Source organism: Pyxicephalus adspersus, chromosome 4 (genome assembly GCF_032062135.1).
Source record: "Pyxicephalus adspersus chromosome 4, UCB_Pads_2.0, whole genome shotgun sequence".
Taxonomy (NCBI): domain Eukaryota; kingdom Metazoa; phylum Chordata; class Amphibia; order Anura; family Pyxicephalidae; genus Pyxicephalus; species Pyxicephalus adspersus.
Genome location: NC_092861.1, coordinates 10,145,998 through 10,173,967, shown reverse-complemented (window position 1 = coordinate 10,173,967; position 27,970 = coordinate 10,145,998). Strand labels below are relative to the sequence as shown.

General features: G+C 39.9%; 1 protein-coding gene across 1 annotated transcript in view; it reads right to left on the bottom strand.

Moving 5' to 3' along the window:
- Nucleotides 1–9,784: 9,784 nt before the first annotated feature.
- Nucleotides 9,785–27,970, bottom strand: part of LOC140329676 (fibrocystin-like) — a 21,694-nt gene continuing 3,508 nt past the window's right edge. Inside the window, exons 2-4 of the mRNA XM_072410069.1 lie at nucleotides 18,469–18,604; nucleotides 16,963–17,050; nucleotides 9,785–10,014 (exon numbers count right to left, since the gene is read on the bottom strand). Of these exons, the coding sequence (XP_072266170.1) occupies nucleotides 9,785–10,014; nucleotides 16,963–17,050; nucleotides 18,469–18,604 (454 nt within the window). The remainder of the gene's footprint in view (nucleotides 10,015–16,962; nucleotides 17,051–18,468; nucleotides 18,605–27,970) is intronic.

Sequence of the window (27,970 nt, the reverse complement as noted above, 5' to 3'; positions counted from 1 at the left end):
CTCATGCATAGGCACACTTTGCACCTTCCTTTGTCTGCCTCTGTTCCTCGGTGGTCTTCTCATGCCTTTTCGGTGGGTTTGGCTGAAGTAATGACTCCCAAGAGAACAAAACAACCCACCAGACCTTATGACTTCAATGGTATTCCCGACATACAGAATTCCAAATTTTCAGATTGGTTTAGCCAAGTGGCCAAAGAACTGAACTGAGGGAGTTTCTAGTATTATTATTGCAGGATATATTTGGATTAAAGTTTGTATGCTTGAAGTTCAGTTGCTGCTGAATCAAAGCACTACAGGCCATACTATTTCAGTCCCATCAGCATGGGGTGGTGATACTCTGCATCAATTGATGAACCACAGGAGCATTTGCACTGGGGCACAGGTAGGAAGACATCATGCAATGCTCCCTGGGAGATGTATGCATACATCACAAGACAATTAGGATACATTATCACTTTGTTTTCCAGCCTTATCTTGAAAAAAAATGACCAGTAATACAGCTTGATTAAAGCGGAAAGTCTCGCTTAATTATTTAACTGAGCCGGCCAATAGGAGGCTTTGCTGCAGCTCTCCCCGGATAACATGAAGGTTTACCAGGCATAGGTGTCAAGGGACAGCCAGAGCCTCCCACTGAGAGTTTATAGACAGAAGTAAGTCAGCAGACATTAAGTGTCAGAGCCAACATCAGACGGAATCAGTGGCTTTGATCACAGACCTCCACAGGAAGCTTAGATCTCAGACAAATTAGATAAAAATGAATTTATAGCAGATTCGTATCCTCGGGCAACCACGGCTGAATTCTGTCTTAGGAGTGGCATGGTAAGTATCAAAACATATAAACCATAGCATTTCCTTTCTTTATGTCTTCCTGATAAATTCTAATTGGAAAGTGTGAAGGGGAAACTTTGCTCCAACCTCATCTTGGACAAAAAATAACACCATAGAGGGCCAACTTGAAGACTTGGCTTATTGGCGTAACTGGAGACAACAGGCCCCACTGCAAAATACAATTATGTAATTATCTTATACAATTATCTTGTCCAGACTATTAAGGCAAACTTTTAATAAAAGCCAGTAAATAAAGGGGGTGTCCAGTTTATGGTTCCCATTGAACAAGTAAATGAACTTGACACAATGGCCCTGATTTAAGAAAGCTCTCCAAGGCTGGAGAGAATATACTTTCAGAAGTGAACTGGGTAATCCAGAATACATAGAATGGATTTTTAAAAATCATTTGCTATTTGCTAGCAAATGTTTTGAATTCTGGACCACATCCATTCCAGGTTTGCTGGATCACCCAGCTTCACTGATGAAAGTGTATTCTCTCAAGCCTTGGAGAGCTTTCATAAATCAGGGTCAATGGCTTATTAACCATTGGGAGGGTCTGGGTGTCAATTTTAGGTACTCTTCCTCCTCTTAGCACCCTTCCCCTTATGCCTCCCAATAGCCTTCCTTAACCTTCTTACCATTGAGCAACCATTAAATTATCTTTCAGGTCTCAGGAAACCACTTCCAATATTATTATATAATATCTAAAACTTAAGGAGTATCAGAGTGAACAATGTGGTGAGATATAGGAATAAAGGAAGAGGAATCAGGAATGTGGTGGGACTTTCCAGACACACACTGATGGTCAGTGTACAGAACTTTTCTTAGATCAATGGTCAGTGGAAGAAGAACCTGTTTACATTCATAGTCATTCGGAAAGAGCTTTTTTACATTGGTGGTCAGTGGAGGAAGAACCCTCGATTCTACTGGGCAATTGGAAGGATGCTCCTGCCATTGGGATGTATGCTTGTTACATTGGTGACCAATGGAGTGAATGCTTCGTACACTGAAAGTCCATAGAAAGAATGATCCTACCATTGATGTTCAATGGAAAAAATGCTTCTTACATTTATAGTTCTGTGAGAAGGATACTCCTTATGTTCATGGTCAGTGGGGAGGATGCTCCTTACATTGATGGTCAGTAAGAAGAATGCTCCTTACATTTATAGTTAATGAGAAGAATGCTTATAACATTGATAGTTCATTGGAAGGGTGCTCCATATCTTTATTACCTTGATGGTCAGTGGCAAGAATGCTCCATACCTTGATGGTCAGTGGAAAGGATGCCCATTACATTGATGGTTAGTGGGAAGAATTCCCCCAACATTGATGAACAGAGGGAAGTATGCCTTCTTACATACAGGTAAAATTAATGTCAGTAGTTACTTACCTAGAGTAAAACACAGCTCATTGCTGAAAGATTTTCTTGTAACCTCTACAGGGACCCTACCTTCACACACTAGCCTTTTTGGGAAAGACTGTTTTAAAGGAACACTCCATTTTAATAAAACAAAAGTTAATACTTGAAGTGTAGGGAACAGAAAGAACATACTATATGGTTAGTGATCATTTCAGTCAGGCATTATTAGTCCAATAAGTCTACTCTATTCCCTTGTGTTGGTACCTTGGTAATTTGAGAACCCCAGGTTGTGATGCAGAGGAGTAATTCTCAAACACACCCAAAGCAGGTTTATCATTGTTTCTCACATACAAAAATTCTGTTGTGTAAATAAATGTCTGTGCTAGAAGCTTCTATCCACCAACAAATCTCAGACCTTGATATTTGTACTAAGCATACACAAGTGAAAATAACTCCCCTTATATACAGGAGCAGCCGGTGGGTGGTCCAATTTATCAGAGTCCACCCATCAGTAAAAAATGAGTTTTAACTAAACTAACTTTTTTTTCTAATTTAAAATGCATTTTATCATGATTCACAATATCCCAGGAACAATTTCAAATCCCCTCTGGCATTATATTGCATACATTAGGACACATTGATGGATTTAATACAGATTAAGGGATTAGCTTTGCCGAATAATAGCAATTAGCTCATATGATGTCCCCTTACCATAAAAAATGGATTAAAATGATCAGAAGCGGATGAACTAGACCAAATACTGTAATGAAAATTTATCCCTGTGAATAATCAAGCAGCTTACTTTAAATCAAATTCTGTAGAAGATTAAAATCCCATCTGAATATTAAACCTGATCTTATTAATGGAAAATTTGTTTCTGGGTGCAAATAACATTATCTTTTATTTTGATAGAAAGTACTGGGGAAAAAAAAGATTAAAGAGGAACCCCTGCCATTCCAACCTTAGTTGTTAAACTGAGAAATAATTGATTTTTAGCCCTAATGATGATGGAACCTCTTTTAAACCACATGTCCTCAAGGCTCAGTGGTGTCAATGCCACTCAACCTAGAAGGCTAAAAGTCTAGGGCAGTGTTTATGTTTGTTTTAACACAAGGGAACCCCTTTAAATAAGTTCAGGTCTGCTATATTTACTATATTCACACCTTAGAGTACATTTGAGTGGTGGTCAATGGGAAGAATGTTTCCTATATTGCTGGCATATATAGGAAATATATGAAAATTGCTTTTGCATTGGGAAAAAAATCACCCTTAGACATAGAAAAAAGATCATTGATGACAGTTAAACTGGCCTGAGAGTAACAAATGGCTCCTTGCTCAAAGAACCCCCAGCAACATCGGGAGGAGGTTTAGGGTTCCATGGAACCCTGCTTGAAAAACACTGCTCTAGGGCACCATGACCCTACTACTTGAATATGCCAATGGTGCAGAAAACCAAAATGACCATCATCATCATCAATGCTACCAACAAATGAAGAAGAAGATCCAGCACATCATGTGACCATCCAGAAAGTAGTTACAAAATTAAAAGAATAAAATAGCACTGGGATAGATCTCATGGTGGTGGTTGTGGGGAACTGGGAGGAACAGAGAGACCAGAATTGGGTTTACCATAACAAAATGAGAACTCACTTTTACATTTCTTCCATTTGAAGAGACAGCAGAAGAAAAGGAATAAAACAATAGTAGAAGCTGCAGAGCTGAACACGACCAGCATGAAGATATTCTCTCTATCCCTCCTTGGGATGGGAAAGACATCAAACTCCTGGGACTCTATCGAGAGTGTAAGTCCTGAAAACAGAAAGCAAAGAACATATAGCTTGTCACTATCCATCACAGATTATCAAGTGAAAAAATTAGTAGTTTATATTAACGATTTTACTATATCAGATTAGTGGACTCTGTTGTTTTGTCCAAAATGACAGGTTCTCTTAGGAAAGAAGAAAGCCACCAAACTGACACTTGCTTGGAAATGAGCCTTTCCGGGCCAAACAAATGTATCCTGGGAGGGGTCAGATGCTTCCACATACTTGACACTATGAGGTATTCTACTAGACTGTAAGCTCTTCTGGGCAGGGTCCTCACCTCCTGTATCACTGTCTGTATTAGTCTGTCATTTGCAATCCCTATTTAATGTACAGCGCTGCGTAATATGTTGGCACTATATAAATCCTGTTTATTAATATTAATAATAATTTAGTGAGGGTACCGACTGCAAAGCAAGAAAGCATGTAAGAGGCTGAGAATCAGTTGGCATGAGAAGCTGTCACTTGACCATACATGGGCTTTGTGATAGGTTCTCTTTAATAATTACAATGATTTGCTGTATGAAGAGTGATGTGCAATATATATGACACTGTTTCACTTTATAAAAGTAATTGTATGGTATATTTTGCTGTGCTTGGCCCCTTTCAACATAGGGTGGAGGTATCCTGTAATCCAGAGAGTAACAAAAGATTTTAAGTGAATTGTGTTAAGTATTTTTTCCTCCACAGTGGCTGCAGCTACAGAGGTCAGTGAAAGCTCTATTATCTTTATAGAAATAATTCGATGAGCCTTGCCACAGCTCTTTTTGTACAGAACCTTTTATGTTGCCTGCTATGAACAGGTTCACTTTATTATACTCACTGCAGGAATACATCTAAACACAGGCTTACTGAAAACATATCATTTTTTCCCTTTAAGCTTGTTTCAGTGTTTAAGGGTGTCGCAGCGCCTTTAACATAATGAATCCCCTGTTATTCTAAATGCCCCAAGTAAAGGTAGATGTTCAACGGCTTTGATCGCTCCGAGAAAACTTTTCTCAGCCAAACAAAACAATTCTCATGTAAACTTTTTTTTTTTTCCTTTTCAGTAAACGCTGTGGAACATATTTACACTGCATTGTGTTTCAGCATGAAACAGTGTATTGGCAGGATCTGAATCACAACCCGAGGACAGATACAAATAAAGAAGGTGGATTTTTTCGGAACTACCAAAGGAATAAGGCGTCAGCCTAGAGCAGCTTCTGCTGCTGGATAACAAATATTGAAATGACTTAGAGAACCATCAACAGCCGTCTCCCTAGACTAAAATAGCTGTAATTACCTGAGATTTTGAAGTACAAAAAGTACAGTAGAAATATAAAAACATATGCATCTGTGTAAGGCTGATGTTAGGGGATATGAGAGATATAATTAAATAGGGACTAAGAATTTCATATGAAAATATGGCTATGAATAAGTATTACAGGTGCTAAAAGATAAATTAAAGAGCGAGTAAGGAGAATAACTGAAATCACTGAACGATCTGCTAATACTATGAAATGTTGTGACTTTACCAGTTACTTTGTAACTTGTTCATAAGGAGGACCTGTACTGTAGAAGCTGTGTCCAACAAAGGTAAGGACTAGTTACCAGTATTGTCTGTGGATTACCTGGAGGTGATCTCATTTTATATCTAAGCGTTTATGTTTCGTTCTACACTGTGGAGTTGGCCAACTTGATAGAAGCAGGGCTTTGCTTATTCTTGTTAGAGCCCCTAACTGATGAATGGTAGAGGAACTGGAATCATCAATAAGCAGGAAGGGAGGAGGAAGACACATATTTCCATAGATTAGATGAATCAGAAGCAGGGAGATCCTTGCACTGCTGGTTCTCATTTACAGCTTTGTCTCCAGCAAAGAGAACACAGAAGTGGCATCATCAAATCCACTCCAAGTTTGGTGAGACTATGGCTAACTTCAGACTTGCAGTAAACCACAGGCGTTTACGGCATGATCAACTATGCTCCTAACTGCTCCAATTCAACTAGATGGGAGCATTTCAGAAAAAACTGGACATACTTATTTGCATTGAATGCTTTGTTGTTTAGTTGCAGTTTCACTGATTATGAGCCATCTACAGAGTTCTAGCAAGAACCACAATGCAACCATGTTCAACTGTATTAGCTTGTATTAGCTTTTAGGTTTTTAGGCTGGAAAGGGGGTCCTTGGAAAATCTGGTGCAGCTGAGCTTTAATTAGTGATTTTGCATATCAGACATTTGCATACAAGTTTGCCAGGACTTCTGTTTATAGAAGCCAGTGATTGATTCAAGGAATCCTCCTGAATCTGAATTTGGTGGATAACCCTTGAAAAACACATAAAAAAAATAATGGTCAGCCCTAGCATTTTATTTTATTTTAGCAATTCAACCTTTGCTATTTTGTGTTCTCTGTTTCTACCACAAAATAAACATTTCGTAAATATTCACCTTGCATAGAAATCACATTCACCTTTTTTGTTTAGAATGGCCCAGCATAAAAAGCATGTAATATGCCCAATAGTGTTTGTTGTGTACCCCAAAGGACTTTCCGGAATCGTCAGTTCCACCAATTTCACACCCCCCTGAGTCACTGAATACAGAGGACTTCTTTCCCAGGCGTGTTGTTTGGAAAGACTCGGGGGGAGCCAAACAATACAATGAAATTCTGCAGAAAACTCCAACCATCGTTCTGACATGTGTTTCATTTCGACATGGGAATACATGTTATTATCTATGATATCTGGGGTTTTTGTTTACAAGGCATAATAATAAAATATGATAGGGATAAAGAACAGATCTATAAACTACAATAAACAGCATAAAAACTCAATGCCTGAACACAATGAAATATCTATCTATCTATCTATCTATCTATCTATCTATCTATAATAATATATGTATCTGAATGGCCAAACATTGGTGGTCACTTGACTTTTCCAAATATTTTCCAAAGCTGCCAGTAAAGAGTTCTTGCTCTTAATGCTACTAGATATAAAGGCATTTTTGACAACCCCAACCGCAGTTCATTTTGATACCCCCATATTGTCCTACTCCATGCAATGAGTTTGTATGAGTTGAGCCTTTACAGTCCAATAGTTATAATACAGCAGAAAATCAGCAATGAGAGACAGCCCTACCCATACAATGTGAAATGGTGATATCCGCTACAGACTAAGGCTCTTTTGAGACTTATGGTTAGCTGCTCTCAGGTACATAACAAACTGCTGCTATGCCATCAGGACCAGCAAGTGAACACGTTTGTATACATGGCCCATGCGTTTGACCTTGCAGTTCTTCCTCCAGAGGTCGAAAAGCAACCACATGGCCAGAAACAGCATGTCGCTTCCAAGAACTGTGCTACAACTCTCCTGCAACTGAAATGCAAATGAAATAATGTTCAATCACAGCTCACTACAGTTGGAACACGTCCCTATTCAAGTCAATAGAAGTGTCTGGCCACTAAAGAATCAGAAGTTACATGTTGCATCTGGGATCTGCACTGCAAACCACAGCAATGCAAACACAACCTTAGTAATTCCCAGGAAAGATTGGGAGTGCATTTGAGCATGCAGTACAGTGCTGTGGTTTACTGTGAATCTGAACGAGTTCTATGGTTCCTTCCCCTAAAAGTAAGTGATTTGCTGTATCCATTGCACAGTGTGAATTAAGCAGCATATTCATTGCAATAGATTGCTGAATGCAGCACATTGCACACAAATGTAGAACATAATGTATTTTTTAAACCTGCTAAAATGACATTGTATGGGACTTCCTTTTTCTATCTGCTAGCTGAGTTGTAACTTTGAAAAATGTAAATAAAGTTGTTGAAGTAAACAGTCACCTCTTCATTAACCTCCTGGGCGTTACACAAAAATCAGCTTAAACAAGAATACATATATAAATGAAAAATACTGAAAATGCGATAATTCGGTATACTGTATAGTAATATATTTTTCTAAATACTGGGAAAGTTTATACCTGGCAGATGCATATGATTGTGCTGTGTTACCCTATGTGCATCACTGGGGGCTCAAAAAAAACTGCCAATATTTACAGCCGCCATAAAAGTGTGTCTGGCATTCGAAAAGCCAAGCAGACACCTTCCTATTGCGACTTCTGTTCAGACCCCCTAAATCTTCATTTTCACACTCCTCCCGGGCAGAGAGGCACAGGCAACTTAACTGTTTTATCATCAGGAAAAAGGATGTTAATAAAGAGGAAAACTGCAATTTATGAGCGTTGTTTATGGCATGCTACGGTTTTACAAGAGAACTCCCCGACACACGCTGGACCCAGCACTCTATAATTTGGTAAGGAAGCCATAAAATTGAACTTGTTGAAATAAACCAGTTTTCAAAGTAACACGGACATAATTGGAAGATTAGACTCATGTGCGGGGTCTGGAACGCTGGCTTGCTGGTCTTCGTTAAGATCAGGGCTTCTAGTTAACATATTTAATATTGCAGGAAAAAAGAATTAGTTATACAACAGAATCAAAGGTTGGAGGATAAGTTGTTTGGGGGGAATGCAGAACGCAGCTGTTATCGTTACATGCTTAAATGAGTTTTTGTAACCTGAAAAATGTTTGATTTATGGAAGCTGCACGCCTTTGCTAGCATAAAGCAGAACACCAGCCAGACAGCTAGAATACACTATAAAATGTATGTTTATAAATGGTGGTGCCCTTTAAGGAACTTTTAATTCTGTTCAGGCACTCTAGTGATTCACACACCTTTTCCACCTTCTTCCTCCATGTTACTGCCCCACCTCCCCCTTGATAATTTAACAATAAATAAGCATTATCATACTGGTCCTACCCCTGCTCCCCTTTACTTACAAGCTGCCTACCAACCTTCTCAATGCATTGTTTTTTGCTTTGGCAGCAGGGCCAGACACAAAATAATCTGCCAAGCCCTTGCCCAGTGTTTCAATTATCAGTGCCATTCAGGACTGTGATCACAGCTGACTGGGAAACAGATCAAAAGGTGCATCAGATCACTGGAAACCTGGGCTGCTGTGTGTTTTATCAAGCAGAGGTTCAACTCCCTAGCATACTTTTGGTAGAGTTTTTAAGCCCTTGCTGTAGCAAATGATAAGTCTGGAAAATTATTGTACTGGACCAGTTGGCTCTTACACTTGTTTGCTCTATCAATCAAGGTAAAGAATGGGGCCCATTCTGGAAATATCTAGTCAAAAACTGAAAGTTCCTTTGTGTACAGTGTTGACTTCATGGGCCTGATTTATCAAAGCTCTCCAAGACTGAAGAAGATAGACTATCGTGGGGGAACCTGGGTGATCCAGGAGACTTGAAACAGATCTGGTCCAGGATTGAAAACATTTGAAAAATAATAGCAAATGATTTTAGGAGATTCATTCCAAGTTTGCTGGATAACCCAGGTGCCCCCATGAAATTAATATTATTAGTAGTAGTATTTATATAGCACCAACATATTACGCAGTGCTGTACATTAAATTGGGATAGTCTATCTTCTCCAGTCTTGGAGAGCTTTAATAAATCAGGTCTCTTGTGTTATCCTATGGAAAGTTATTATTCTTCCCAGTCCTAATGCTGGAACTACAGAATGGGTAACCATTATCCACATTGTAGGCCATGACCCCACCATTCTTCTGGCATGTTTCTTGATGAATGCAGAGCAGCCCAAATCTTGATTGGAGACACTCCAGTCCAGTGTGATAGCAGCTTGGGTTGCTCTGCATTCCCCAGGAATCTTGTCGGAAGGATAATGTGGTCACACCCTATGATACAGGAGATTAGGGTAAGGTAAGTATATAATTAATTTTTTTTCCTTTTAGATCCATAAATGTGTAAACCTCCATATACTAACCAAGAGGGGCCACCAGTCCAAAAAGAACTAGGCATGCATAGGGGGTAAATAAAACAAAGGAATGGAATACCTGGAGGTGATGTCACATTAAATATTAGGCGCCAGTTGGAACTTGGACTTGAGAAGGCCAGGTTGGAGAACTTACCCCATCCATCTTGTATCGCCACTGTGGTGGTCCCTGGAAATCCAAAAAGTTTAGAAAAAAAGGTTAGAGCAGAAGTTGAATGTCCTTTTTAAAAAATCAGTTCTTCTTTATCAAGTGAGAAGACAGAAGACCAGGCACCAGGAATGCAGATACTCAATGAGGAACATGAGTGTAACAATCACCATTTCACTGTTTTCATAAGCTTTAATAAAATAGCTTCTTACCCGGTTTAATAGTGTCATAGGTTCTTTCCCTCTTTTTGGCTAGTGACAATGGTATACATCCCTAATTGCCCCTCGCACACTGCTATTGTATTCACATTAACATATGAGTATATGAGACCTGTGAGACCGAAGGTAACATACCAGGAAAGAAGCATTAAAGCAATACAATCAAACCTATATTAAACATGGGTTTGGAAACCAGGATTTTTTGACAACAAAACAAATAAATTAAAAAATGAATAATAAATTATTTGTTTGCTTGTAAGAAGATTTAATGACCATTAAGGAACAAGGAAAAAAAGTGTTGGTTCTCCTTCAGAGGAGAATGAGACATAAAGCAACTTCCAGAGACTTTGAAAAACTTGGTGAAAATATGACTTCAGGGCTAGAGAAGGGTTTCAGAATAAACCCAATGATTTAGTAAATTAAACTTCCAAAGAAGGGATAATAATCCATTATATAGAGAGATTCAGAAGTTCAAGAATTAATTTAAGCAGCTTAATCTGTATGGTCTAGCAGCAGCACATACCAGGAAAGAAGACTTGTCACCCCAAAAGTAACTAACACAAACATCTCCCAGCACCCATGCAGAGGCAGAGCCACGTGACCCCACTGGCTTGCATGACCACTGAACCTCCATTCACTGAAGGCCAATGTTAAAGTTTGTAAACATGCAGTTATTTCCTAAAATAAGTCAAAAAGGGTAAAATATATTTGCAGGAACCTAGAAATATATAAACATGCTGTTAGTCTACAAATCTCCTTGTGTTTCAAACTGTAATATATAGGCTGGTAGACATCTGTTTTATATGATATTTGTTATTTTCAAAATTTAAACTGTTATTTTAGGTTTAATTTAACAAGCAGAAAGCACACCCAAACCTATTAAATGTACCCCTAGGGGTGCACGTACCACTGTTTTAGAAACTGTGGTTTATAACAATTGCTGTTAAGTTGTTTGATAGTATTCACACACCTGACCCCTTTCTAAAGTCTACAGCAAGATTAAACGACCTCTATCGTAATGGAAACATGGAAACTTTTACAAACTTATTGTTAAAACAACATTAAAATTCAAAGTTCTTTTATCTGGAAGAAATCGCAAATAAAAACAATTGGGCAAGAAAAAATTGCTTCCAAAGAATCACAAATTCACCCACCTCACTGGTTCTTCTTGGGAACTAGGAACCATAAATCACGCAAAATTTGCTCTTGCACTGTGTGTGCCTAGGAGGTAACTGTTAAGAGACGCATTTCTGGCCTAGATTCCTGGGTGGAGACCCACCATATTATTATTATTATTATTATTATTATTAGGTAGGCAAGTTTGAAAAAATGGGTTTTGCGTGCTCTATTAAATGAGCAGAAAGTAGGAGCAAGCTGAATAGGACGAGGAAGACCATTCCAGAGAGTCGGGGCAGCTCTAGAGAAGTCTTGTTTCCATGTGTGTGATGAGGTTATGAGTGAGGAAGTCATTAGTAGGTCATTGGAGGACCAGAGAGAGCGGCAGGGGGAATATTTTTTTACTAGGTCAGAAAGGTAAGTGGGACAATAACTGTGTAGGGATTTGAAGGCAAAGCACAGGAGCTTGAATTTGATTCTAAGGTGAAATGAAAGCAAATGGAGATTGAGCGTGCTCAGCCTATTCCCTTCGGGGGCGGCACTTACAGCAGCAGAGGAGATGTAGGAATTAGTGCTCTGCGGCTTGCAGCATCCTTGTTTCCCTTTAGCTGTGTTTTCTCTCTCAGCATCCTCTGCACTGAGACAGCACAGCTGAAGGGGATTTAGAGCTGTCCTGCAGCTGATTAGCCTGATCAATCCCATGCTGCCATCGGCTGCTGGGTCCTCAGAGTCTCTCTGCTCTCAGGTTCCAGTGCCTAATGTTGCGTTTAGCAGGGCTAATCTGTGCTGGAGAGTTTCTAGTGTCATTTACTGTTGCTGACCATTGTCTGTTCCTGTCCCATCAATTATACACAGCCTGGACCAACCTTTTGCCTGTGACCCTGACTCTGCTTGTTGCTACTCCTGCTGGACCTTGTTTGGTGGACTGATTGCCTGTGTATGACTTGGATTTGTACTCTGAATTTGCCTTGTAGTTCTTTTACTGATTAATCTGTGGGCCCCTGGCCCACTGCCAGCCCGTCCCCAGACGCCATCCAAATCCAGGCGGCAACCGTGTGCTGGGAAATGGAACCTGGCTCCCGAGGCTGAGTGGGGGCTTGCTGAAGGTGAAGACTGAGGCATTATATTGGGGGACTGGGGAATGGTGAGTTCTAGTGCTGCCCAGGGCTTTACAGTAGCATTTTCAAGATTCTCAAGATATTTGTATCACCCACCTTGCATTCCCCTGCTGCCAGCACCAGCTCTGCTCAGGTATTCCAGTCCCTGCACACTTCCTGGTCGAGGTCAAATGATTCTCCTTCAGCTACCCCTTTGCCTCAGAGGACTAAAGTGTTCCACAGACACTCTACACCTGCTGGCAAACATGTGAACAGCACTTGAACTGCCTCTTCTACATCACTCCCTCCGGTGATGGGTTAGAATGTCTTCAAGTTACATGGCCCCCATCCATCACATGACCTTCAATTTATAAGGGAATGGCTGGCAACAGGACGTTGTCTGAACAAGGAGTTTCCTCTGCTCCCAGGTTCCTGCTCTTCCTGTCTGCGAGTCCAGTTGCTGATTCTCTTGTGTACCGACTCTGGCTTTGACCTTTGACTATTCCTCCTTGCGGCCTGCCCTGACCTCTGGCTTGTTTGACCACGCTCCTGTCTCATGTTCCAGCACCTCAGCACCTCAGCACCTCGCCTGATTCCTTTGTCAGCAGTCACCTGCCTCTGTGTGCACTGGGGCCTCAATCTGGCAGTTGCTGCAGCATAACATCCTCACCTCTAGAGGCTCTGGAGAAGACCAGGCAGCTGCTTAGATTCTGCGCCCTATGCATGTCCTTGCCTACTGGGCTGGTGACATGGAGGATCCACCATCCTGCCCTACGGCACCATGACAATGTCCTTATGTAATAGCACTTAAGACATGACAGGTTCTCCATCATTTTTGTTCTCCACCTGGCAGACTGGGCAAAAAAAATTGCTTGATTTGCTTCTTAGCCTAGGCCACAGGGTCAAGGTTTGTCAGTGAACCAAAAGTTCTCAGCTAATCGGCTAAGTACTCAGAGGTAGAATTAGTGATTATTGCACAACACTTCCTCTGCTGGGCATCCTGCTGCAGCTGTGCGGTCCTTGGGTCCTTGGAACTGGAGCTAGGCTTGTGGACCTTAGTGCGTTTGATGTTGTTTGTACAGTGGCACAGCCTAAATCAGCATAGGGGAAATTGGGAAGAAATTAAGAAGATGGAAATAAAGCTGTTGATGAAGAGATCTCGTACCTAAAATTTACAGATATACCTCAAGGCAAACATATTATTGGATGTAAAAGTCCATATATAAAATAAAATTTCTTGTAAGGGATACTCACAAAAGTCGAGTTAAGATTATGAACAGACTCGAGATTAACCTCAAGTTAACTCTAAATAATGATATGTGGACTCAAATTAGACAGGTGATCCCAGTACTTGACTTGTTTCAATTAAGCAAATCCCAGGAAGGAAGGAGGAATTATCTCCTACAGAAGCTGAGTACATTTTAGCAGCTTATACCTGTCAAGAAGTCATTCGGTTGGGGAAGCTACTTCAAGATCTTGGAGAACCAATGCCTCAACCAACAGCTTTATAAGAAGATAATATAAGATCTATAAGGACTGTAAAGAATTAAAAGATACCACTGTGTTCCTGCTGTTTTCAGTAAAACAGGAAAATCTTGGATGTGTCTAGCAACACCTTTACTCGTAAAAGCCATAATTACAACTTCTTTACAAAACATATAATTTCCCTTCTCTTAATCTTCTTTACTTGTCCATCTTATTTTGAATATCTATGCTAAGGCTAAATGCACCTACTGTAGGTGAAGAAAGTGCAGGAGAAGCGGGGGGGAGTCCCAAAGCACAATATAGTTCTTTATTATCCATCAAGTCTTCCACCTCCCATCACAAGAATCCTCTTGTTTGGAAAATGAAAGAGGGTGTATCAGACCAGGTTGGTTCATCAAATTCTGGTCGAATTCTGGCTTACCTCCGCGTAACTGCTATAAAAGTAATGTAAGCCTATGAAAACTATGACTTAATTGTGTATTCTGGTGTACTGTAGAAGAAAAATAAAACTAAAGGTGCTGTAGTCCGCTCCATGTTTAGGAAGCTGGGTACTTTATGGTAAATACAGATACACCCTATTGGTATATAAAACTATGATGTTGATTAAAACAGTGTCATGAGGTGTGACACGCGTTTTTCACACATCTTCTAGATCTTTGTGTTGCAGAATTTTGGTGCAGCCTTGTGGCCTTCTTGTTAACAGAATCCAGGTCCAGAGTAGCCTTCATTTATCGCAGGACCCAGTGATATGCCCCTAATATAATTTTTTGTGCCGCATACAGAGTTATCTGCCTGGGCCTCTGGTGGGCTCCTGGTGCTTTCTGCCATTGTGCCATGAAAGCTGTGTGTTCTGGTAGGCCATCCTTCTCACTTCCTATGGTAGGCCCTAGGTCTCTAGTCCTCCAACACTGTCTATTTGAGTGTGTAGAAAGCCTTTCTCCATGCCGCCAGCACCAGAAACCCATGTGTCCAAGGCAAAGCATACTGCCTCCACTAGGCCACTGTGATTTGGGTTCATTATGATTGGTGTAGGCCCAAACCATTCCGAGACAATAGACCAAAGCAAAACAAATTGTGCCACCTTGGAGTTCCTTTTTTTTTTTTTATTTGATTTGCAGCTATACCAAAGTCACTGTACCACAATATTTAAAAGTTTTTTCAATTTTCTTACTTTAGATTTTGTGCCACTTTAAATCATTGCCTTTTTTTGTGTAAGGTTTTTTCCAGCAGTAGCACAGTGAGGAGTCGCTGCAGCACAAACAGCCATTATGTACAGGCATCAATGCTACCTCCAACTTTTAACAACCCATAGCGCACAGTTTATGGATCAAGACTGTTGATTTCAAATACATCGTAAATTGTCATTCCGTGTTTATGAGCCCCCAAGGAGCGTTCTGCGCTTTCCCAAAAGGCCATTTCCCTTCTCCAAACACATGCTCCTAAATCTCTTGCTTTTATATCTGCGCCAGAGTCTTAATGAAGACTTTTTGATGCAAGAGAGTATTTAAGACGGTAGCGAGTCAATTTAAGGCGCAACTTGGCTTCATCAAGTCGCTTGGCTTCTGTTCTGGAAAACGGTTTACATGTTAACTAATTGCGCATTTAAACTGCTCGCTGTTCTTTAAGCTCAATCATAATACGTGTGTTTGTCTTCATAAAGCTTTCGCCAAGTGAAAAATGCCAACAGCTGTACAGCGCGCTTCGATTATGAGAAATCCTGTGCCTGCCGTAATCTCGATGTATATACACCACGCAAACAGGCTTGACTAAATCCAAAACATATTTTATTTTACGTGCTTTAATTGTTTGCTTAGGCTGCCATAGCGCGCACACGCCAGCCGAAAATATCTTTCTTTTACGCATTTTATTTTCTCACAAGGTAGTGAAAGTAAACACAGACTCCTAGAAAGTTCCCTTGGGGGAAATTTCAGTGGGAGAGATAAATCCAGTCTCCCTACCACAGGTTCCTCTTGAATACTTAACCAATTATCCGGATGTAATTGTCTCTACTACCGGAAAACAAAATGACAAGCACATTTCCAAGACTCAGTTAATGTTTAGGAAAACATAATACAAACACACAATCTAGTTTTTAAAGAGGACCTGTAACACAGTAGCAGGTTGAGGATGCCTCAAATGGGAAGGAAAAGTTGATAGTGTTTTTGTTTGTTTTTCCTTTACAATGACCATTGGATTTTTGATTAAAGAGGAGCGGTAACTGTTGGGTGTGTGCAAGAATCAGACAATTCAGATTTAGATGTTTTTAGCCTAAAAGGTGAAATAGTTCACATCCAGAGGAGGACGGAGCAGTGTGCAAAGTGTGCCATTGCACAAGGTCCCCGGACACTCCTCAACCAATAGGGGCTCCCACGGCAGCTTGCACGGTCCTACAGTACATCCACCGGCATGTTCGCCCTCCTTCCCTCCAGGTCTTGTACCGTCAGGACCCTGTTCGTACAACCCAGCTATCCATCCCTTGGTACCCAATATAGGGATGTGAAGTGCATGCCCCCATTCTGTCCCAAGTGAATAAATTCCCCCAGCAATCTCTGGGCCAGCTACCTCACTGGCTTTTGCTTTGCTGCTCACCGTGGTGTAATGTCAGGAGTTGGGAGCAGGCACTAGACAATTTTGCACAGGGGCTCACTGTTACTGTTGGTATCTCCCATTGCTCAAATCAGAGAAATAACCATCTCAGTTACCAACTACCCATCACTAGCAGCAAGCATATCTGTCCTTTGCATGACTACTTCTTCCACATAGAGGTCAAGGGTCCCTCTCTACAACATGCTGGCAGAAGACAGGCTTTTCTAGTCTAGATCTTACCTAAAATTTAGGGAGAACCCGTGGTTTGCTCATTCATTTGAAGGTTTAAGATAATCCCGCTTTTTTCTTTATTACTAACCTCTTACTGAATTTTCAAGGTTCAGCCTTGTTCAGTACAGTTTTTCCTGCCTATATACATGGACGGTGATAGAGTGCAGTGATGCCCAGGTGCACACCTACCTGCTATGGATTTTTTGAATAATACAAGTCTCTGCAGTGTCACTTACCCTTCAGATATGTAGTTGAAGCATCCTTTAGATAAACTGATAAGTGCCAGGAACTGGAAGTGTGCCCTAAATTCTTAACTCGATTTCCCTGGAATCACAAAAAAATATACAGATTCACAAACGCAGACTCTGCTTCCATTAAAATCAAATGAATCTAATATAAATTTTTATGAAACACTGTATTTTGGTGCAAACAAATGTCACAATGAAGGGACAGTTTTAAACAAAGGGGGCCTCTGGACAAATACAAAGTGGGGGCCACAAATGCACAGCATTTCAGCTTAAGCATACCTGCCATACTGTCAGTTGGGGCTTCGAAGAAGGTGGGGGCCATTGACAAATGCCAGGTTTGTCGAAGGGGCTCCCAATCCACTGTACTAGCCATAATTATATGTTACTAGCACAATCTAAGGTCAATTTCCAGCAGTAGTAATAAACCTACCAGTGTGTTTTTGGGATTTAGAAAAATCCAAAGCATCATTTACACTTTAAGGGACTGAGCTCATCTTGGGCTTAGATAAAGATTTAGGGTTAGGTTTAAAACCTAGGTTTAGAGTTGTTTAGAGGATTTAGGTTTAGAGTTGTGTTTGTGTTACGTCACGTTTGTGTTAACAGTTGGGTTTAAGTTGAAGTTTATGGCCCGAATTAGGGACTTGGTTAAAAAATAGGGTTAGATTTAGGCTCAGTGATTAGTTTGAGGTTCAGATATAAATCACAAAGGTTTGGGTTTACGTTACAGGTTTAGGTTAAGAATTCAAATTAGGTTGACTTTTATGAGTTGCCATTTAGGGGTAAGGCTGGGTTTAGGGGAAAATATAGAGATTACATCTATGTATATGGTTACCTTTAGTTCTATGGTTAGAATTAGAGGTTTGGTTAAAGTTAAGAGTAAGATTTAGGAATTAGGAGTTAGGTTGAGGTTTAAGTTTAAATTTAAGCTTTGGGCTCAAATAAATGGTTTAGATTGAGGTTTGGATTAGATTTAGATTTTAGTAGTGGAGGTTAAGTTTTTGGTTCAGTGGTTGGACATTCAAACACAATATTCCACTGCTAACACATATATTATGTGCTGAAGTTTCATATTCTAACCCCAAGGTGCTAATTTTATGCAGCATTGTACATTAAATTGAGTTTCTGTGCTTCTCTGTGTAATGCTGAAAGATCGTTGTTGGAGGGATGGGCTGATAGGGTGCTGTATGTAGCTTTTTAATACCATCAAGGTACCCTTTCTTATGCCGGCTGCCCCAGGTAATGCCAACCTGTAATTTTGAGCCTCAATACCAGAAAGTATTGACATCAATGAATTGACTGAGCCATATTCAGACTAGGGTGGAATTATTGTCACCCAAGGTTATTCATTTCTGGTTTTGGCTATAGGTGAATTCCTCTTTCATCCATAACATAGTGGAAGTTGTTTTTTATTTGCATCTATTGAACAAATATGACAAAATTCTTTTAGTAGTATATTTTACACACCAATGGGGAAAAGAAAAAGAAAAGGAATACCTTTATATCTAGGAATGTGATTTTAGGCTGTATCAGAAGTGGCAGCCCAGCCATCCCGGCTATCGGCTGTACATCAATGAAGAGTCTCTGCGGTCTCACATACGCAACACCGCGACTTTCTGCTGCATCACTGCTTCTGCAAGAAATGGACAAAATACTTTGGTATATATGCTGATAGCAAGAACTGTACAATGTAAGAATGGCTGATGGTCAGTACCTGGATGGAAAACTGGAGTACTGAACAGGTCGGCTTATCTCACTATATGCATCCAATGTCTTAATTGCCTGTTTTGTCCAAAGTATACATTTAAATACACTGGATACTGATAATAATAAAAATTGTTGTGCTACCCATAGCCCCAAAATCTCTTCATGCCTCAGTTAAGTTAGAAAATAAGCTAAATAATTGCTTTGGGAACCTTTGTATTACCTTTACGCCAAAACTTGACAGCAAGCAACAATATAATTGGCAGAAGACTACCGTAAAGTTGAGACTTGTTCGCACCAACACACACTTTTGGTGTGCACTGTAAATATGACCCGTAATGCATTGTTAAAACACATTGCAGTGCTTGATCTCATTTTCATCCCTGTACTTCTTTGCACAGCAGCACTATGGAATGTGTTACAGTGTGTCTCATATGCAACATGTCCTATTCTTTTTTCTAACACAGCATGTTGACGTGAACTAAAGCCACAAAAAATATGACAAATTGCCCTCTATTTGTAATGGGCAAGGCTCCTGGTTTTAAAAAGTCCCTAAAGTTAATGTAAGATCAGAACTTTCTTTTTAGGTTTGGATAGAGCAGAGAAGAAACCCTTAAAGTCAGACTGTATTGCTCTGTGTGTCTCTGGGAAGGTTTTTCCTCTCTCTGTGATCACTGTCTCTATGTGATCTCAATCTAAAACTACAGTTGTCACAAGAAAGAAGGGACAACATCGTGTATAAATATGGCTCTTTGAAATAATAACTATTGGGTTAACAGAAAAATGTCATAATAATACGTTTCAATATATTCAATAGACTTTTACAAAATTTACACAATCTTTACAGTTGAACTGGTCAACTTTAAAAAAAGAAATCCCTTATGGCGGTCCATTAGTCTGGAGCAGTCATTATCAACCAGGAGACTATGGAACCCAAAGGTCCATCCAGGAGTTGCTAGGCATTCCTTGAGCAATGGAGGATTAATCTCCAATTTGTGCCTTCACAGTACTAAGGCAAATGCCAATTGGCAGCTGTTTATACAAAAGGATATTTCTAAGCTGTCTGTATGACTGGCATTCTGACCAGCACAGTAATGGGGTTACCTTGGGGTTATGAATTAGTTTTAGTAGGTGTGCCACAAATTCTAAAAATTGCTTCAAAAATTTCATGGAGTATTGGGTAGGAACTACTTACCTTATGTATTCCTTATACCCCTGTTCAGCTGGTGCTCTACTCCTCTTCAGTTCAGCATACAATATGGACTGCCAGGATGACTGCATTATATACAAGACTTTTCCAGCCTGGCTATATAACTATGTAAAGCATTGATCATTAGACTTTTACTATGTAGGTTATTTTTGAAGCTGCATTTCACCTTCAAGCCTAGTAGTTGTTTTTGGATTGGGTGGATTGAGAGAAGCAAAAACTTTTAATTGCTATCTGTGTTCCAGTTTTGTATACATTACCTGTAACATTCGCTCTAAAGACCACTGACATTAAGACAGAAAGTAAGGGAAATCTAAAACTTACCTTTACTCTAGTAATACAGAATTTGCTGTAAGAGGCACAACTTTGTTGTCATAGCACGTTACTCTCTGTAGATCTTCAATCTGCAATATGACCGACTTTTCTGCGCCCCCTGCACTGCTCCTTAATGACATCACTACCCAGGTGGTGCCAGGAAGTGCTATTCCCAGCCATACACACCTACAGAGCAGTCTGTAAACAGTGGCCATTAGGCTGCAGCTCTTCAACACCCCGCCGTTTCATGTCCCATTCCAAAACATTGCATGCTCTATTTATGTAGTGCTAATACCCCTCCTTCACAGCTGTATTGTAGGGAATCATCTTCCCCTTCCTCTGTACAGCTATCCAGGTTAATGCGCCATTGTACAAACAACCTGCAGTCTTACAAGAAGTAGACATCAATGTCTTCTCACAAGTCTGCAGTCCTCGCTGATACAATTAGGAGCTGGCACATGCTGTTTGGTGAGCAGGAGGGTCACTGGTATATGATAAATGAACCACATAGGAATTACCTTTAATTAAAATTTTCTGAGGTTGACCAGGGTGTTCTTTTTAAGGCCAACTCCAGCCAAACTGCTCTAAAACAGTGATAAACCTGCAATATAATTCAAATATCCAGCCAGTTACCCGTCCTTGCAGTGCAATATGGTTACAAAGCAAATAATACCCTCACTAGATTTACTATAGGAATTTAAACTATTCACTTTTCAAAGTGAGCTGTCCACTAGCAAGGGATTTAAATGTTCTAGTGAATGAGATGAAGCTCTGCTGACTTCAACTATCTGAACACATCTAAGATAAAAGCCTTTTTTTTTTAAATTTCCTTGCACGTGATGGAAAACGCATTGGAATGGCAGCCCAATACAAAACATTGTACAGACATGTAGTAGGTGCTCTCCAGCAAGGGCAGGGCTTCTCATGAACATAGGCTGTGCCCAAGGGGAGTCATTGCTCCGGAATTATCTATTTCAAAGTTAATGGGATTCAAAGCTTAGCAGCTAGCTATAACTACCTATATAGGGACGCATTGTATGGTATGTGTAGTTTCTACTTTTTGGTTCAGAAATGGTGAGCAGGTAGCAATATTTGACAGTCCTGCACTATTTGATAGTTTTAGTTTTGTATCTTTTATGCCGCTGGGGGGAGGTATGGGAAGCAAGCTTCTGGCCTAGGGGAGATAAAAGTCTGGCCTTATCAACAGTGCACTGGTAAGGTTCATTTGTGGTGCCATTAGGAGTGAATGGCAACCCAGTACACCAAGACATGCCATTTGCATTCTCACCTGTTGTGATATTGTGACCATTTTTGCATGGAAATGCACACATCAATGCAGCATACTAGTAAGGGACGAGGCATTAGAAAGACTACAGGTACACTTTACCTTCCACTTTGTTTGACCAGCATTAAAGTAATACAAAAGTAGATTTATTCACTTAAGTTAACCTATGAATCAGAAAGTAAGGGCTACTTTCCTGGAGTTCCTCAATCCATATTCAGTGAAACAATGACATGGGGGAAAATGAATGTCATTTATGATGTAATGAATTACAACATTCTGTAAATGAGGCCAGACAATGAGATCATAAAACAGCATTTTGGATCTAATGAATGTGGAGGAATCATAATGATTCACTCTTGTAACTTTCTTTCCTGCAGAAGCATTAGAGTCACTCTGTGCAATTGTATCCATGAAATGCAGCTGGCCTTTTAAAAAGTAATAGACAGCTTGAAAGGTAAAAGGATTCTATTAGATAAAATGCTACCGGATGCATTATCAGGATGATTGAACGTTCAACCTTGCTAAATGCTACTTTTTTAATCCTTTCTCTCAGTTCAGAAACAAAGAATAGGAAGTTTAGAGCTTAAAGATCCAGTTTGTCTCAAGAAGTTTTTTTCTGTTACAGTTTGAAGGGTTTGAAAGTTTATTGTATGCCTTAATTTCCTGTTTTAGTGGAACACCATGTATCTGAGTGTGGCAAGGTGTTAGCAGCCAAGAAAATAGGGGCAAACCTTGCCAAAAGTGACAATTAAAGCAATAAAATTAAAAACTAAAAAAGTTTCTAATGGAATTAGACCTTAAAGCTATATACACATGCCAGATCAACCTTTTTTGGACCTTTCCAACATGAGAGAACCCTTGAAATAGCCTACAGGAAACTCCTATAACTACTATATCCTCAGCTTACAGTACATTTGTGCAGTGGTCAGTAGGATAGCCATTTTTTTCTTGACATCTTCAGCTAGTGGACTTTTCCTGGTTTTCTGCATGTGACCTTCCTGATGTTGCTGTGCCAAATCTAAGTGGATCTCAGTGGATCTGGCACTGGGGATTTAGGTTGTGTGATGAGTCCCACTGCTTGGAATTATGATGTAGTTATGGGCCGTGTAAAAATAGAAATGCTTTTTTACAGATAGTAAAATAATATATTGAGAAGGGAAAACTTTTTTATTACGCAAATGTTGAATTTATAACAAAAGGTAACTCACAGGTGAAGACTGCATAATATTATTATTTAATATATACAATACATTATTATTCAGGGAGGTACATGAGAGTACCAAGTTTATGGTAAGGGGAAATGTTGTGTTCTGTGCAGATAAACCTAATTAGAACTATTCCTAACTGAGCTTAGGCAAGAATTTTAATATTTAGTAATACATTTTAATTGTACAGACTCACCCATTAAAAATATTTTATCCAACCACTTATTTGGCTTCACTCATTTTTATTAGAGGATGACCCTTGAATATGAAAGTCTGAAAGAAGAGATGGCTGAGGACTAAAGGGATCAATTTAAATGTGCTCTGCATTCTGCTTTCCACAGCTTTCTGGGAATTACATGCAATAGAGAAAAGAAGAGATATTCAAGGGCCTTTCATCAAGGGCTGTCATCTAGCAGTTTGTGATCTTTCTCTCTATTGATTACACAGGTGCAATGCAGTACAGAAATCATTGTTTTTGGCTCCTGGGACTAAGTATGTTAAACCCGAATTTGGAGAAGATGATTTCCTCATGGCTCTTTGTTCTGCACTTAAGGTGTGAAAGGGCTAGGAGCATGCGAATGGAGGGAGCTAGGTGTAGGGCCAACCTGTCTGGTGGGGGAAGGCTGAACAATGCCAGATAGGATTAATTGTTTAAGGTGGAGTTATGTCAGGAACGGTGAAGGCAGAGATAGGTGGATAAGGTAAAATAGTGGATGTGGAAAGAAGATATATAGATAGGTGGGGGTGAGGAGGTGAAGCAGAGTTTTAGTTAGCAGGTAAGAAGATTCCCACCCTCCCTCCTCAAATGTTATTATTTATACCGTTTGGGTATAGAATGGGTCTGCCGGCGGTACGAAGAAGGATGGTTTGAGATCCTCGAGGGCAGTGTATAGAGAAGGTAGTGTAGTGGTGTGAAGAGCCATCTATGGTATGGGGTCTCCTAAATGATAATTAATCAGCAAGTGGCTGATCATTTGTTAAGGGATGGTGCGTAAGTTCCTTATATATCAACGAGAAGCGAACATCTCTGGTTTAATGGTCGTGAAGGTGTTAATGTCCTTGAGGACCTGCAACATGATGAGGTGTAAGGTTGTTAGAATGTTGTTATAATGCTGTTATATTGCACTATATAAGTTATATTGCACTTTATACTGTTATAATGGCGTATGGTTTAGTTGGGTAAGAAAAGTCACAAATAAAATGTTATATTTGAAAAGCTGATCGGGGTCGCCATGCATATTAAAATAGCAATATTTAAAAAAGATATTTTTTGACAAAAATAAAATATAATAGGAACAAACAATAAAATGAATAAAATAAATATAGTAAAAAATAAAAATAAAATTCAGGTAAAATAATGATAGGAGTCTTTGAAACCACCTAATGCTGAGCAACTGACAAACTCCAGGATCTCCAGGTAGAGTCAGAGCTTGTAACAGGCTGCCTTTCCATGCACACTTTCCTAATGGTTCATCACTATGATGGGTACCACTCTGGCAAAGAGGGTGTCCAAGTGACAAAAAGGGGCACATTTCAGCAATATTAAAATGCAACTTTGAATTTTGAATTGTGATAGCAGTGTATGAATAGCTCCATCTATCTACAGACTTTTCTAGGTGCCTGTACTCTATATTGGCAGCACTGTTTTGTACCAACAGGGTTTTTTTTATGCTTGGGGGATAAGTGGAATTGCACCCTTGATGGGTGGCGTGCTATGCCTTGATGTTAATATTATAAACTGTATGGCTCCAATATTTTTCTAGAATTGCCCCAATCCTCTGGAATGGTCTACCTTGTCCTATTCGGCTTGGTCCTACTTTCTGCTCATTTAAAAGAGCACTCAAAACCTAATTTTTTAAACATGCCAACCCATCTTTTCTGTCTTTTGAAACCATCACTACTTCCCACCACTATATATGTCCCTCCTATTGTGTGTTAATTCCCTCACCTACTAGATTGTAAGCTCTTCGGGGCAGGGTCCTCTCCTCCTGTGTCACTGTCTGTATTTGGCTGTCATTTGCAACCCCTATTTAATGTACTGCGCTGCATAATATGTTGGCACAATATGAATCCTGTTTATTAATAATAATAATTTATATTGCGCTAACATATTACGCAGCACTGCACAAAAAACAGGGGTTGCAAATGGCAGATAGGTACAAACAATGGCACAGGAGGAGGAGGGGTCCCTGCCAAGAAGAGCTATCAATCTAAGAGGTGGGGAACGTAGCACACAACAGGAGTGGGATATGGAATGGTGGGTAAAAGGTGAGGATTTAGAAGACAGAAAAAGATGGGTAGATGAGGTTAAAGAGATTTTTATGGGCACTTGAGCAAGCCTGGATGTTGTGCAGAATCCACCATAGAATGACCTTGCATTTGTTTCCTGCTGCCAGTCCAGAAATGTACAGAACATCAGCATTTCGTCCAAACTCCATCCAAGAAAACAGCATATGACTTATCATAATGCCAATATTTACTTTCGCCTTCTTCTCCTTTAAAGGGACTTTTCTTAGCTTATTGTTAACCTCGACTACAATGTATTTCCGTTCTAAGAAATGTACAGTTGGGGCTGCCTACTTTTTACGATATGTTATAAGAGCGTAATAAATCTGTTAGCTTAAAATGGAATCTCTGTGGCCTTTTAGAGAAATCATCATTAAACGCGGAGCCCCTGTTAACGAGGCCATCCCGGAGAAATTGTTTAATCTCCAGCTGGGGTGAAAGGTCCCCAAATGAATTTTTTATAATACATCAACTTGACACACGATAGGGAAAACTGCAATAGATAAAAGCTACGGAAAAGGGCACTCTCTTCTCTGGATAGGTCAATAGCAACCAAGAGAGCCACTCATCCCGTCACCTCTCAACTCGCTGCGCCTTTTTCCATTTAATATGGACACCCAATTAACACCTCGGTAGCATAGGAGGCCTCATTTTGGATGAATTATTACACGTCCTCCCCCTTCCCCGAGATGGAAGTGATCACAATATATCATGGGATGGTGAGAATTAGTCTTAATTGATTTGAGTTTCCAAGCAATGATAGGCCACTTAGACAATGTAAGCCTTATTGGGTCCTGGAAGGGATGAAGGCTAGATTAGATTGCTAGGCCCGTTGCCGTGGTGACGCCAGGCAGCTGACATCTTGTTAGACAATTGCAAGGTTCTATTGCTCTCACCGATGGGGTCGTCAGTAAGCTGAAGTGATGTCTAAACATGGTTATGTGCTGCTCTGATATTAAAACAAGAGGATAAACACCTTATTGCCAGTAACCTGGATTTGTCATGGCTCTGTTGTGATCCAATTTACAGCCACTAATGTGACTATAGCCAAGGGGCAAAAACAACCCACAACCAAACCAAGGCAGTATAAAAAACAATTGCAACGCTTTATTCCTCAAGTCAAAACAGTATAAAGCAGAGCTTGCAACGTTGTAGGATCCATTCACACCTCCCCATGGATGTTATGGCACACTTTAACACATGCATGCGTTGTATTAGCAAAGGCCATTCACTTTATATACACTAATAATGAATCTCAAGACAGAAAGTTTAATTGAGCAGAAGGCACACTTTATTGTGAGCTGCGATAATAAGTGTGTAAATGGGAGTTTAAGTTATGTGTTGCATGGAAAGGTGTAAATCCATTCTTAATAATTGCTGTGCGTATTGATATGAGTCCGAACACTCCCTAAATTTTTTGTTGTCCTAAACCATCGCTCATTATCATCTCGGGTGAAAATCTATTGTGTCAACGGCTGTTATTAGATGGTGATCTGCCATGTTGGAATATTAACAACTGCTATTGTTATACTATTGTAAAGCAATGTTGCCCTGGCCTCTACATAACACAGAATTTGGTTCTCTGATGTCTGTACAGTCATCACTTCTAAATTGTTACAGTCAGGTTGAAAAAAGACATAAAGCCATCAAGTTCAACCACTAGGTAAAAAAAAATTCCCAGATAAAAACCACATAGACATAGTTGATCACCCGAAATTATCATAAACAACTGTTTCAAGAGACAGCAACTGGGATTGTACAGCATAGTCCAAAAAAGGGGAAACAAAGCCACATACATAGAAAAAATTATACAAATACCATGCAAGCAGGGGCTTGATGTATTTTTTATAGTTTTTATATTTTCTAGCAAAAATTGGTTGACACGCTTTTTATACTTTAGGCCCCTAGTGGCCCTTGAGTAGAATAGGGATCCCTAACAAACATGGCCAAAGCAATAAAATAAGTACATTTTTTATTTTTTTAAAAGGGGGATCTGAGGGTTAGATACATTCAGCAATGATAGTATAACATATGAGTAAGAAAAAAATAAATGTGTTTAATTTACAATATTCGTTAGGGTTGGGGAAACAGGGTCACTAGGGGAAGCTACGGCTTGCACAGAAATGGTGTAGGTCCTGAGAAGGGCAAAGGCGCAGAGTCTAAGCAGTAACTAGGTCTTCTCCGGAGCCACTAGTGGTAAGGATGTTGCCCTGCTGGTTACCGCCAGGTTGTGGTACTTGGGCACACCAGGGCAGGCAGGAAGATACACAGTACCAAATTACTAGGCAGAAGAATTGGAAAGGAAGGTCGGGGTCGAGAGTCGCCTGTGCTTTAGTGAGGAAGAGGTAAGTGTGACAATATTCATGTACATCTTTTAAAGGTATCGGTAGATGGTTTGTAACAACGATACAACTTTTTTAAAAGATTATGCTAAATCATAATGAATCAACTCTTGTTGTTTATCTAATGCTTTTAACTTGACCTTGGCCTTTTGCAAAAAATGCTTTCTCTGGGATGGGTAGGATCACAGTTGACAAGAGGATGCATCAATGGTGGTAGGGGGAAATTACCCTGGTATGATCTCCTGCAGAGTTGTATGGCAGTCACAGGCAAAGATTAAAACAAGTTTAAATATAGTTCTGAAGATTGGGGGATATATATTAAGATTCTGGAAATGGCCAGAGAGGGAAATCTTTTTTCAAAGTAAGTGTTGTAGTCTAACCTTGTAGTCATTATCAGTCTGACTTTCTCTGCATCAGTACCATCTTTATGGTCTCTTATAACTGGCCTATTGCAGCAGAAGACGATAGCAGACTGTTGCAGGACTGCAGGAGCTTTTAGCAACAATATAGACAGGGTAGAGTATCTTAGACTGGATGCAATTAAATGCAAACCACAATGGAAAACACCCACATAAGCCTCCACAATTGAAAGAACTCAAATCTAATTCATGCAAGCTGCATGCCAAGGACAGACTGGCTGTAGAGGATACCCTTC